This window comes from Calypte anna, chromosome 4A (genome assembly GCF_003957555.1).
Source record: "Calypte anna isolate BGI_N300 chromosome 4A, bCalAnn1_v1.p, whole genome shotgun sequence".
Taxonomy (NCBI): domain Eukaryota; kingdom Metazoa; phylum Chordata; class Aves; order Apodiformes; family Trochilidae; genus Calypte; species Calypte anna.
The window spans coordinates 43,348,686-43,362,137 of record NC_044248.1 but is presented as its reverse complement, the minus strand read 5'-3'; the positions used below and the strand labels follow the sequence as shown (position 1 = coordinate 43,362,137).

Sequence of the window (13,452 nt, the reverse complement as noted above, 5' to 3'; positions counted from 1 at the left end):
AACTACCTGCAAGTGATGTCAACTACCTGCAAGTTATCAGAACCCAAATATATCAGCTGAGCACCCATTTCAGGCCTTTCTGTATATTTAATTCCAGGTTTAATGCTAAATAAACCTACATTTCAGAAGATGCTCTGCAACAAAATAAAATGGAGGCAGAAGCTGCAGTTCAAGGTTATGGGAGAAATCCAGATTTCCCAAATTTTGTTTGCTCAACTACCACAGAAGAAAAATAATGCTGCTGTTTTATGAAGGTGGTGGCAATGTCAAATCCAGGCTCTCTGCCAGGCTTGGTACAGAGAAGCAGGTGGAAACATTTGATTGCTCCCCCATCTTGTTCAGGGAATAGGCAGGATGCCAACTTTTCTTTTTTTTTTTTTTATTTTAATGGGTACCACTTTGAAGCAGCTTGTGCATCACTGGTCCTGCACATGTAAGACCTTGGGAGCACAAAGCCCTCCAGCTCAGGATGCTATGTAAAGCTGTGGGGTGGCCCCACTGACAACCTGCCCACTGGAGAAGAGTCTCAAATCAACTGAGTTTAAGAATTTCATCTGAAATTAAGAGTGTAATCTCCAAGGAGCTATTTTTATTTCCTCTTTCTATACCAACTGTACAATCGTGCCAACACATCTTTCTTAAAAATCCCTTGATTTTGATTCTGTGTTGGCCAGAATAGCTGAGAACTGACTAGAGCAGAGCAACACAGAATATCATGTGGAAAAAACCCACCCCTCTGCTAATAGGGAGGGAGAACTCTATTTTTTATATTTAGACTTCAGCACAGTACAGAATGTTTCCTTTTCTGCTTAGAGACATCAAATGGAGTGTTCTAAACATTGGGCAGCAATTAGTTCCTCATGTTAATGTGTTAGGGGAGCAGAGCCCAAGGACAGGAGCTGCTGTTGTCTGCACAATGATTCCCTGGATTTTTAGTGAAGTGACCCTAATGCTTTCATCTTTAATCATCTTCAGTCAAGAGCTGGCATCCTTCTTAATGAGACATGATGCAGGACATACCCTTTCTCTACAGTAAACACTGGCTAAGAGTTAATAATGCAGCTGGTGAGCAAAAGTCTAAAAAAACACAAAAGCACAATCGTCATTTTCTCTGCTGATGTCTTTCTATTTGTTTGCCTCTTTTACCTTCAGCAAAAGAATGTTATTCAGAGCCATAATAAATAGCAATATTGCATAAATAAAGCAATCTTTAAACCATTCTACTGGAATGCTCCAAGTAATTATTCAAAGATGTCCTTTGGCATTAAAAAAAAATAAATCTGAAAGAGCCCAAAACCTTACCTTAGCACAGAGAAAACTCGAGCCATTTTTCCTATTGCTCTGATCTTGTTCCTTATAACCTCCTTCCGAGCAGCAGCTGTTGCTCCTATGGAAAACACATTAAGGATCTGTAAACAACACAACACTACCCTGAACTTTAAATAAAATAAAAAAACCCCCAACATTAATGCCATGGCTTGCCAAAGTAAGCAACATTTGTAGTCGAACAGAAAATCCTACCTTTTTTTTTTGTTATTTACACCTCAAGACTGATCACTTTTGAACAATCTAGTTATTAATACCTTAGCTGTGATCCTTTTCCTGCTACAGATGAAGGCTGCACATATTCCCACCAATATATGCTCATTTTCCATTTCAAACACATTTTCAGAAAACAGATTCTCAGAACCAACTTCCTTAGCAAACAGTCCAAATGCCACAAATACATTCAGCATGAACAGTGCCCAAAGTATAAAAACTAAGCAGTTAAACAACAGTCAAGCTAAAATCTTCTCTGTAACCTTTGAGTTTTATGTTCCTGTTTAAACCCTGGCAGGGTGAGGGCTGAGTCTGATGAACTGGGAGGTGACTGGGCAGGCAGAGAGGATGCTGGAGGGATGCTGGTGGGGCTGCATGTCCTGCCCCAGCCCACAGACCTTCCCAGTCTGGGTTCTCAGAGGCTGCTAACTGGATGCTGGGCATCCCCACCCCTCTGCTGAGCAGTGTAAACCATAAATCAGATGGCTTTATAACCACACATGCTGCTGCTGCATCCAACCCCCTTCTGGGGTATCTGCTAAATGCATGGTGCCCAGACATTGCCAGCTGTGCCCTCCTAGACAGTCTGTAAATAAGGAGCATGTGGTTTGAAGTTCAAACAGAAAGAAGCCATGCTCAGAAAGGTGAGGTTCAAGTCCCCCAGATATAGAGATAAAAATCTATAGGAAAGATATTAAAAGAAATAAAGACAAAAGAAATAAAGATACAAAGTCCTAAGCATAAACGTGTGATTCTAGACAATAAAGAGAGGGTGAAACAGCTGTTAATTCAGCTGTAACTGTATTAAACATAATGCATTCATGAAATGAAAATGAAAATTTATGGAAACCTAATGAAAAAAATTCAACAGCAATGATTCAGTGGGTTCAGAGGGGGCACATTCCTGTCTCAGTGACTGAGAGCTTGCTGAATTGCACTCTCAAGATCCACAAGACATGATTTCAGCCTTATTTACACTGAAAGCATTCAAACTTTTTCCCCCCAAGTGTCACTTATAACAGACCCACACTGTTCCAGCTGATCTTACAACTCTATTCAACCTTGTAACTTCCCAAACAGATGAGAACTGAAAACTGGAAATGCAATTTATGACCAAAATGAAACAGAATACTCTACACTGGAATATAATGAAAGAAAGGGAAAAAAAAAAACAACCAACAAACTTCATAATAAACCAAACAGGCTCAAGGGTGGTATTTTGTTTCTCATCAATACCCAAAAGGTTACTAAAAAATACACCTAAAAGACTCTGGTCTCAACCAGATTTCCTTACTTTCTTAATTCCTTGATTTCCTTCTTAATTTTTTAATTTTTATTCAATATCTAAACAAATCTTATTTGCATGAAAGGAACTGAAAACAAGCAAGCAAAAAACACTCCATGGAAACTGGAGTGGAAAAATGTTTGGGAGATAGAATAACACCTTTGAATCTTAGTTCAGTGATTTAACAAGTTTAAGTGGATTTTGGATTTGCAGCGTCCAAACACAGGTCTTGCAAGTTGGATACATAGAACTTCTGTGTAATGTAATTTAGACCTTCAGATTAAGATGCAGGAAGAAATGCAATGAAAAAAATAAGACTATGAATTCTGAAAATAGTCTGAGATGTAGGAATTAGCAGCTAGAAGACAATTCTGAGTGAAAAAAGCCAATCTCAACTCTCTCACTGGTCTCCCAATACCTTATATATTAGCTAATCAACTACTGTGAATATTAAGGAAACTTAAGCCTTCCAATTTACTGAATACCTTTCTTCTGTGCATAAGTGGGATCTTCTTAGGAATTCCAAAGGGGGGGAAAGAAAAAGATCAGTGATGTTTGTAGAATGAAAACAAGAGTAACACAGAACAACTGACAACATCAATGGAAACACAATGTTTGAGTCTGAAAAACAGAAGAGAAAAAAATTAAGCAGGGAACATCCAAAAGGAAAGGAACAGATTGAGAATAATGGGGGGAAAAGAAAGGAAAAAACCAACTTTTCAGAGTAAAGGCATGTGGAGCAGGAAAGGATGGCCACCCCCCCAAACCCTTTTCTGGCTCCTAGTACAGCTCTGCATTCCCACCAAGGAGCAGATCCTTCAGCCAGTGCTGGGAGGCAGCTTTCCCATGGGATGGCTGGGAGCTGTTGGAGGCAACAGAGAAATGAACACAGGCATTTTGGGAGTGTTTTTATACCCAATGGTGACAGTGATGCATCCAGAGCAGTGCACTTGTGTCAGGTTGCTTGTTATATTACTGCACTCTTTTAATTAGCTGCTTCGTTTTTCCAGGCAAATGCATGAGGCCAGAAATGTCACTAATTAAAACAAAGCAGGACTGACTGTCTGCTGGCTGGGGAGGAGTATTTGCAGCTCCTGTTGCTATGAGATGTTTGATGCACATGAGCCAACACTCACCCCAGGCCTGTTCTGCTGGATCAGATGATATTGCAACCACCACAGCAAACAGGAAAATATGGCAAGAGAAAACTACCAGAGAGAAGAAAACTTGACCCATCACATCCTCTCCTTTTTGAAGCAATTGGAGCCAAAAGGCCAATAAAGGCCAGCAGGGAGACATGGGCTAAAGGGCACTACAATTGCTATTTAGGCTTTCTCTCACTATGCCTGCAGGAAAACTGCTGCAACAGCTTGATCAGATTCTTACCATGTGTCTCCTTAAGGAATACAAAGGAGAAAAAAAAAAAAAAAAAGGAGGAAAAAAGAAGGCAATACATCCTGCTGAGCATCCTGCTCACGGCTAGATGCAACATGCATGACTCAGAACAAACCAACCAACAAAAAAAAAAGAAAGAAAAAAAGGGTTCACAAGAAGATCATGCAGTGAGGACAGGCAATACTGATGGGACTTTCTTTTGAAGGGGGAAGTGAGAAGAGAGAGGCAATGAAGTGTATGAGAAGATCAATGCAAACCATAGTGATGGATCATTCTCATTACTTGTGGGGACCCAGGCTGGGACATGTTCAAACTGCAAGGAGAGAAAGGAAATCAGCAGTGAGCCCTGAAAACTACTGATGATAGAAAAGTAGGTGAGGATTTTAAAGAATCATTCCATCAAACAAAATGCATCTGGCTTTTGCAGATACCAGGCATCTCCTATGGGAAATGTCAGGGGGTGAAGAGGACTGTAGTGCTGCAGTCCCCCAAGGAAGCTGGACAGAAATTATTGTGCAAATGTTGAACCACTACAAGGCTGTGGATACACAGCCCTTACAGAAACAGGTTTGAGCTAATAATCATTCCAGTCTGTTTCATCAAGAATACACATGAAATACATCTGCTCTTTTCTCCCCCAAAAGTCAAGAAAAAAAAATAATGCAGAGAGGGAACTTGGCTACCTCTGAGAGAAAGAGAATTTTTCTTTGTTGTACAGATAATGAATTGGAACCTATCATTAAAGATATCAGCCTCTATTTAAATTTAAACCTTCCAATTTGCTTTTCTGCCCAAGTCCTTCACTCTCTTCCCTGTGTATGATGCCCATGAGCCCACCACTTCAGGGGGCTGGAGGTACCAGTGTGCCCCCCAGCAAGCTGCAGCACCAGTGCCACAGATCCCAGTTTACAGCTTTCAGGGATTATCAGGAAAGCAGACAGGAACATATGCCAGCTCTGGTTTTAACTACACATGCTAAAGAAGGAGAAATTCCTAATATCTTTCTTATCATAATGTTTTACAGACAGTAATTAGTCATATAGAAAAAAAAAAAACCAACAAAGCAAAACACTGAAAGCAGATTTAGACAAGAATATGAGCATTCCAGTACCAGGAACCCTTTAATTATTCCTCATCGGGCACTGTTACACTGTTAGGCATCCTTATGCAGTGCACACACATGCAAGCCTTGAGGATTTGAGCCTGCCCTGCTTAGAACACCTGCAATGCTGCAAGGCTGGAGTCCTGGCACAGCAAAAAGCCCAGGGAGAGAGGGAGAGGGTTCACCCTCCTCCCAGAAACCTGCAGAGGATGCAGAGCCATCCTGCAGCTGGAGAGGGCTCATCTCCCCAGAGATCATCATGTCTGACCTGGCTTCTGGAATCTTGCTCCTGCCCATCCTCAGGCATGAGGATGCTGACACTTCAGCCTTACAAAGAGAGCCCAGGTGTTGGGCAGGCTGCACTCAGGAGGAAGCTCATGGGGCAACTTTAGAAGCAAGTCTGAGGCCAATGGTGAATTAATTCACAAGTCCATCTTATCAAGATCTTGCTTTGGCAAAAGCATTCAGTGGGATTCCAGCCTGAGCTTCAGTGCTTCCTTCAGCCAAGGACTTTAAGCACATGGGTTTGTTGCTCCTGTATTTAATTTGACACAGTTTTTGCTCACTGTATGCCTCCTTACTGTTCCACATCCTGCTTTTATTACACCCTGGCTACTTATTTAAATTTCATGAGAAAAAAATCAATCACAATATTCAAACAGGTGTTTTCTCCTCTCCACTGACTACTGGGTTCAATAAATTCAGTCTTTGTCCTCAAGTCCTGCAAGATAATTGCTCATGTCCATGGTGAGGAGGACACAGAGCAGGGAATTCCATCAGCCTTTCCAGAATAAAAGCAAAGGGTATCATCCATACCCTTCTCCACTGCAAGAGAAACATTTGTCAAAACCTGTGATCTAGTTTCCTCTTCTAAAGATTAAAAATAAAGACTTTGAGAGAGAAGTTTAATTATTAAATACAACTTCATTAAATATTTGTCTTTCTTGAAAGTTCTTCATTCTCCCAGATCATTCATTCTACCTAGAAATATCTTGAGAACATCTGCTAGTGCTAGATTTTTCCAGGCATATTTATTTTTTGTTGTATTTCTGTTCTTTTCCTAGTTTATTTTTTCAAACACTGAGAGCACTCGTAGTAAAAATATTTGGGATTCAAGGGATATCTTTTGGCTTATCAGAAAATAAAGTCTAATAAAATAAATTGACTTCCAAGAACCCCCCATTGCAAGGTATAAAATATCATTTACAATCAAATTAACAGGTATAAGGCAACTTGGCATCACATAAACTCCAACCCAAGCAGCAATGTAAGTGACCATTCCTTTCTTCTGGACAGAAATGTCAGGACAGAACATTCTCTAGCTGTGTTTGTATGCTTATTTTTATTGATCAGATTGCTTCCTATGTATCTTTCAGATAGGTAAGTGCATGAGAAGATGTAACTAGTGCAATATTTTATCAAGTTGCAGTGCCTGCCTTTTGGAAGGAGCTCTGCAGAAAGCTTATTTCATTGTAGGAAGATAACTTCATTGATATAATGAAACCTCCTATGGGAATTCCAGTCATCTTGGTGCATAAAATTAACCCCACTCAAACAGAACCCAGATTTCAGGGACAGAAACACAATTATTGCTTTTTTAACAAAAGAGTAAGAGCAAGGAAAAGGGTTAGAACAGGGCAGAAGTTCCATTAATTCTTCCCAACTCATGCAGCAAGCACTGGAGCTGCACCACAGCTGCTTTCAGCAGCACAGAGCTTAAATGGGACTCAGAAAAAGAGCCCAGTAAGCTACTAAATAAACTTTTAATGTGGTTTCAAGGCAAGCAATCTCAACAAAAGGCAGGAGGCTCTTACCATCAAACCCATCTTCCTCTGTTCCCAGTTCATCATCTGAGCAGATGTTCAGCACGTTTACCAGCATCTCTGTCACTAAAATGGAAAATAAATGCAAAATGTTGATATTCAGACTCCCTTGTCTGTCAGAGAGCAACCTGTAGCTGTGTTAATGAAAATTGGCACCTAGTTTTTAAACAACAATGACTTTGTTTTATGCAGGTAGGAACAGAAGCTGAAAGTGTCTTGTGTAGTTAATAAAGAGTACAGGTTTCCATTAGAATTGCACCAAATACAACAAACACCACAACAAACAGACCTTCAGAAACCAAAGTGTTTCAATTTCTCTTTTTTTGCAATTTGCAATTTAGGGTCTGCCTCAGGCAAAAAAACCAACTAGCCAAAACAAAGCAAAACCCCAAAACCAAAAAAACCCCAAACCAGCAAGACTCACAACCAAAGAAATGGAATTTAGAGATCAAAAAAGCCAAAGTTAAAACGTATAATGTCAAATGATTAGCAGATTGAGGACAAAACCCACTACATCTACATCCAGTATGCATCATTAAAGGGGTTACCAGGCATGTCTAGCCTTGCACTAGCTACTCAGGTTGAAAGTTTAAATGTTTTAATCAAGTTGTTATTCAAATCCTCTCCTGTGACAAATATGATGGCTTAGCATATTAGAAGGGTGGAACACAGCTATATTTTTCCTACATTAGTGAAGGATTTAATATTTTCCTTTGACAGAATTAGTGGAAAGACTTTCCACATTAACAGCCACCAGAAAAACAGCTTCCTACCTTGGTTGGCCTTTAAGGGAAAAAAAAAATCTATGGGGGAAAAAAAAAAGAAAATAAATAAAAAGTTGTGCAGAATATCAACACTTACATCCACTAGTTTTGTTTTGCAGAGAAAGGGAAAACATTCATTGCACTTCTTGGGGCTCTGAACCTTCCAAGCAATTGTTAAAAGTGACCCCCAGGAACACGTGAAGGAGGCAAAAAAGAAAAAAATAAAACAACCCAGAAAAAAAGATGAAGGAGGAGTGTTCAGGGTCACAGAACCTCCATGGATATGGCCAGGAGATTCCTGAGGAGGAAACTCATGGGAACCTCCTAGAGAAAAAGACCTCAGACTGCATCCTACAGAACCACAACAGGTATGGAGCAGAGGCCCAAAGCAAATGAGAGGGTTTTATCAGCTTCAGGAGAGGCTGGAGCAGCGCAGGGTGGATTATGCAATGTCTCCATCAGTGGAAACAGCTGCTTGGGCTCTGCTGATCCCTCTCTCATCACCCACCTGCTTTGTTCTCTGCCACCTTGGGGCCTCACCCAGAGCCTTTCCCAGCACAAAAGGGTGGCTGGAAACAAAGCTGGTCATGACTGCAGGTAAGAGCCACAGTTGGCTGTCTTTCCAGCTGCCTATTAAGAGAGAACTGTTTTTCCAAGCAGCTTTTAAGAGTTTATTGTAGTTTTCTGGCAGTAATTGCTGTTGCAGTAATATACTGTAACAGATGGATCAAAGCAAGCTTCATCTCTGGCCCTGAATAAAACGACTTGGGGTTCAAGCAGCTTGCATTATGTATTCGTGTAATAAGTTAGACTGAAGTGTTTCTGTGGCTTTTGTCTGCTTGCCATCCGCAGCATGAAGCTGTCTTCAGGCAACATCAAGAGCATGGTGTTTCCATAAACCCTGATTTATGTTCTTTGGAGTCTTCTGGCCAGCACGGAGGCACCACATGCCCTGGGCAGAGGAGGGGATGAGGAGCAGGTTTTCCTTCCTCCTGCCATTTCTTTACTCTCTCCAGGAACAGCTAACCAGACTGGGGCTTCTTATCTTGCTGTTGGAAAAGCAATCCATCATGAACTTATGAGAAAGGTCAGCTGGGTAAGGATGTAACCGTGGCACAGTCAGGTCTGCTGTGATGTCCCTCGAGCAGAAAGTAATACCCAGGGGAATGCCCAAGAGCTTCTGAAGGAATAACTAAAAAGCATTTTACTCAAGGGAATGCACCTCTGGCTTGCAATGTCATCAAATCTATTTCTAGAGCAGAAACATGATGGCATCACAGCCTGGGAAGAGTGGAAATGATGAAAACCCTATGAGAAGTGTCATCAACCTCTGGTGACCACTTGCCCCTTTGAAGTTTCTTCACATCTGTCCCCAGAAGCAAGCCACCTCTCTCAAGTCACTCTTGCCATTTCAGATCACCAAGGCCACATGCACAATGACTCAGAAACCATTCTACGAGCCCATTTCCAGACCTACCTTTCTCCCCCACAAATGGCAAGGACCAGGTGAAGACATCCATGAAGTTTGGAAGCCAGTAGGGATGGGGGGAGCAGTTGAACTGCCTGATGTTCATGACGTTGTTCTCGTATTTCAATACAGCAGCTGGAAGGAGAAAGGAAAGCAGCAGCTGAGCCACCAGCCCTCTGCCTGCCACTGCCTCCCAGCCTGGCAGAGACAGACACAGAGGTCTCCTAAAATAACCTAACCCTTCATAAAACAAGGTAAGGGTAGTTTAGCAGCATCACAAATATTTTTCTGAATTTAAAACTCTTTCATTTACAAGCACAAGACACACAGAATATTTTCTGGGATAACTCTTTAAGATGATATTTAAACAAACTGCCTCTTGCTACACTTGTACAGTTCTGGCTGTTGCTAAGCAGTCAGAAGAAGAAAGTTGACCTGGAGCAAGAAGAAAATGCTTTTTGAGTAACTGTAGGAGCTTCCCTGAGCTTCTCTGGCCCCACGCTTGCTTTCAGCCACACATCTTTTTGGGCTCCTCTGTTGGCTCAGAAAAGGTTGGGGGGTGTCATCCCTGCTTCATTCCTTAGCCCACATTAACCTGATGCCTAAGTAGCTACTGGAAACCCCACCTGCCCTGAAATTACAAGAATCTGCTGCAGATTTTATGGTTATGGGGCACGTGGTCACTAATGACAGAGCCCCAAGAAAATGGGACGGGTTCATTTGCTTATGAAACCAGTAACTGAGGAAAACATTTCTGGCATTTCTGAGTTCAGTTGCTTATTAATTCAGTCTGAAACTCCTGTACTTTTCTTTCCAAATCCATACTCAGATGGATGCTAGCAGACCAAGCCACCAGTCACATTTCTATCGTATATAATTACCAAGCAGAGCAAGAATTTTATTTTATTATTCTTAACAGCCACACACATTTTAACCTCATTTTGGTCCTCACTGTTGTAAACGAGTTTTAAAAGCTAATGTTTTGTAAAGTGAAGATGTGCAGATATCCCAAATGACATTATACTTCTTTCCAGTGCTAGTAAACTGAGATATCAGATGCTGAAATCACATTAGAATGCAATGAAACACTAATACAGCAGGCAAGGGGCACTGGTACTGTTTAGCTTCAAGCATTCAACATGGGTACCTAAGGACTGGTGGTGAAAAATACTCAGGTAAGAAACTATGGAGACAGCTCTTCTAACTTCCTCAGGGTGAAATCAAAGCACCCAGAGCCACCTGAGCCCCCCTGGGACACATCCTTGCTTCCTGCTAAAGAAGAGCCAGGAGCACCCCTGTCCCCTGTACCCCTCAAGCCTGTGTGGATGCTTCAGATCCTGCTGGCATCTCGAATGGTGCTTTAAAAGCCTGCATATTGGGAGCTAAATTAAGGCCTTAAGCAATGTGAACAACATTAAGCTGCATGACTGATAGCTCAGAATTACCCAAAGACATTACATATCCTGCTCCAGATCTGCTGAATCATTTCTCGGTATAAATTAATTGGTAACATTTCCAACTAAGGGGAAAAAAAATGATGAGCAGGCTAGAACAACATGTTTTTAGATAAAATAACTCTAGCAAACAATGAAACTGGTTTCTTGAGTGGGGTTTTTTTGGGTTTTTTTCAGAAAACTCATCCTGCACTTAGAAAAGAAATACAAGAAAAGGTCTCTCAAGTTCTCCATATGTGAAGAAAGAATTTAAATTTCTGATTTAATGTCAAATTAACTTCAGCATTAACTGTGCAACTGGGACTCTGCCTTCTCCTTCAGCAGAGTTGCTAAGTAACCACAGCATTTTCTGCTCCAGACAGTTCAGGGTCAAGGGTGAGTAAAATGCTTCAGCTGTTTTAAACTTCATCAAAGGAAAAAATGATTTATCATACAAGGTAATGATGTAAATAACCCAGCAGAGAAATGGGGCTAATTGTAGCTGGGGAAATCTACCTTGACGTAATTCTGAAGGGTTTTGTTTCACATAAGCAATTGCATCTTCCACAGAAACAGTGCAACAGCACTGGAGATTTTGTCAATAGACTGCAAAAAATGACTTCTGGCAAACTTCCCTGCATCAGCAATGAGATGGCCCAGATACCCTGACAGCTCCTCTCTGAAAGCTTTTCCTTCCATCACAAGGCCTCAGCACTACAGCAGAGATGAAGCATTAAAGAAAAATGATAGGGCAGACAGAAAGTTATGCTACTTTACTTCTGCTGTTATTTCTCAGGGCCCCTCCTTGTCTTCCAGGTATATAACTCTGCCTCATTCCAATATAAAACCAATCTGCCTGGTAGATCCATTTGGATCAGGGACATTTCTTCACGTTTACCTATGGTATGCCACACGCTGATACTTCATACCCACTTCACTGATATATTACTTATCTGATACCTTAACAAGCATACCAAGGGGCAGCTGGTTTTGATTTTTCCAGTATCCCAAACTCCCCTGAATACTTTACTCCTTCCCTTCATCATCTGCTTTTCCTTTCAGCAATACCACATGTACATTGCAGCATGTTTGGAAGAGACATCACGGTATTTTTTTTTAATAGCTTTGGATTCTCTAGTGGTTATCTCACCACTCCAAAACCTAATCTTTTAAAAATGCTCAGAAGATAATAGTCTGCCTTTAGACAGCTAGTTAAAATTGCTCACTCAGCCAAAAAGCATGCACTTACTGAAGTGACAGCCAGACATTAAAATATGAAGTATTGCCAATGATTTACAAATACATTGCCTGCCTCTATATAACTTCTGTAAATCCTGCCTTTTTTTTTTTTCTTTTAATTTTGTTTTCTTGTTGTGGCACAAACAGCATTACAGCAAGTCCCAATTAATGCATTAAGAAATATTAAATGTGGGAATGAAGGTTCAGACATGGTTCAAGGCCAGCAAACCATACAATGCAGTAATTTTTGGCACCTTCTCTCTCTGTTGCTATGGAGAATTTCTGCTGGTGATTGTGCCTTCAAAGCCAGGGGTAAGGCTGTGCTGACTTACACAACCTCCTCTGAGTTTCTTGATCAGTACAATCTACCTCTGAGGCCATGAATTCACAGGCAGCTATCACAATCCAATTAACATTTCTCCTCTTGCATAGGCAGTTTGAATCCCCTTCAGGAGGAAGGGTTTCTTGTAACAAGTTTTAATAATAATAATAATAATCTTAGAGTACCTTTTTTTGACTTCTTTTAATAACATAAACGAGAGCACAAAATGTTTGAGAAAGCTATGAAAACACTGAACAGAAGCTTGAGAGTTGCCAAAAAACATATATATAGAAATTCCTCCCTTTTGCCAAAACTCTCTATTGTAATGAAGATGGAAGGCATTAATCAAAATAAAGAAGAATAGCCTTGGAAAGAGGGGAGTGAGGAGGCTCCCCAAATCTAGGCAGTTTCTGAGTCTCCAAAGTGTATAGCTCTGTGCCCATGAACTGCACAGGGAACCCCTGACAGGAGCCTCCTGAGGGGCAAAACCACCTTTGGCACCCAAAGCTGTGCCTGTGTGTGGGCTGGGGCTGTGACAGGTCCAGCAACCACATGATGGAGAAATTACTGACACAGCCTTCAGGAGGCAGTGGCCAGTGACCATAAGGCTAAAGAAAACCCCAGCAGTGCCAGAATCCAGCAGAGCAAAGCCACAAGAGACTCCCGTGGGGGTTGGTGCTGTGAGACAGCCCATGGAGAGGGCTCACAGCAGCATTATCAACAGCAGATGTGCTGAGCATGGTCTGGTTTGGGTCCCTCATCTTCAGCTGCTCCTGCCCAAGCTCCTCATCCACTAGGAATGTTGCTTCCCTTTTTGAGTCCATCTCTGATCCCAGTGGCTGCTCTCCAGCAGGGACTGAATAATCCCTTGGATAACACTGACAACCAACTGCACCACACTGAAGCACAAGCAAGTACATCTGCTCCAGGTATGAGAATTATCAGCCTGGGATAGGAAGTGAGTATTCCTGGACCTCGCAGCTTTAAGGGGAGAAAATGTATTTATCTGAAACAGCACTGCATTTAAAAACAACCTGTTCACACCAGTGGGAGACACAACCTTTCAGCAATTTATTAGGGTG

General features: G+C 41.4%; 1 protein-coding gene across 1 annotated transcript in view; it reads right to left on the bottom strand.

Annotated features, from left to right (window-relative positions):
- PPP3CA (protein phosphatase 3 catalytic subunit alpha) overlaps positions 1 to 13,452 on the bottom strand; it is a 136,765-nt gene that overhangs the window by 9,789 nt on the left and 113,524 nt on the right. The window contains exons 9-11 of the mRNA XM_030449764.1: positions 9,386 to 9,511; positions 7,136 to 7,210; positions 1,303 to 1,387 (exon numbers count right to left, since the gene is read on the bottom strand). Of these exons, the coding sequence (XP_030305624.1) occupies positions 1,303 to 1,387; positions 7,136 to 7,210; positions 9,386 to 9,511 (286 nt within the window). The remainder of the gene's footprint in view (positions 1 to 1,302; positions 1,388 to 7,135; positions 7,211 to 9,385; positions 9,512 to 13,452) is intronic.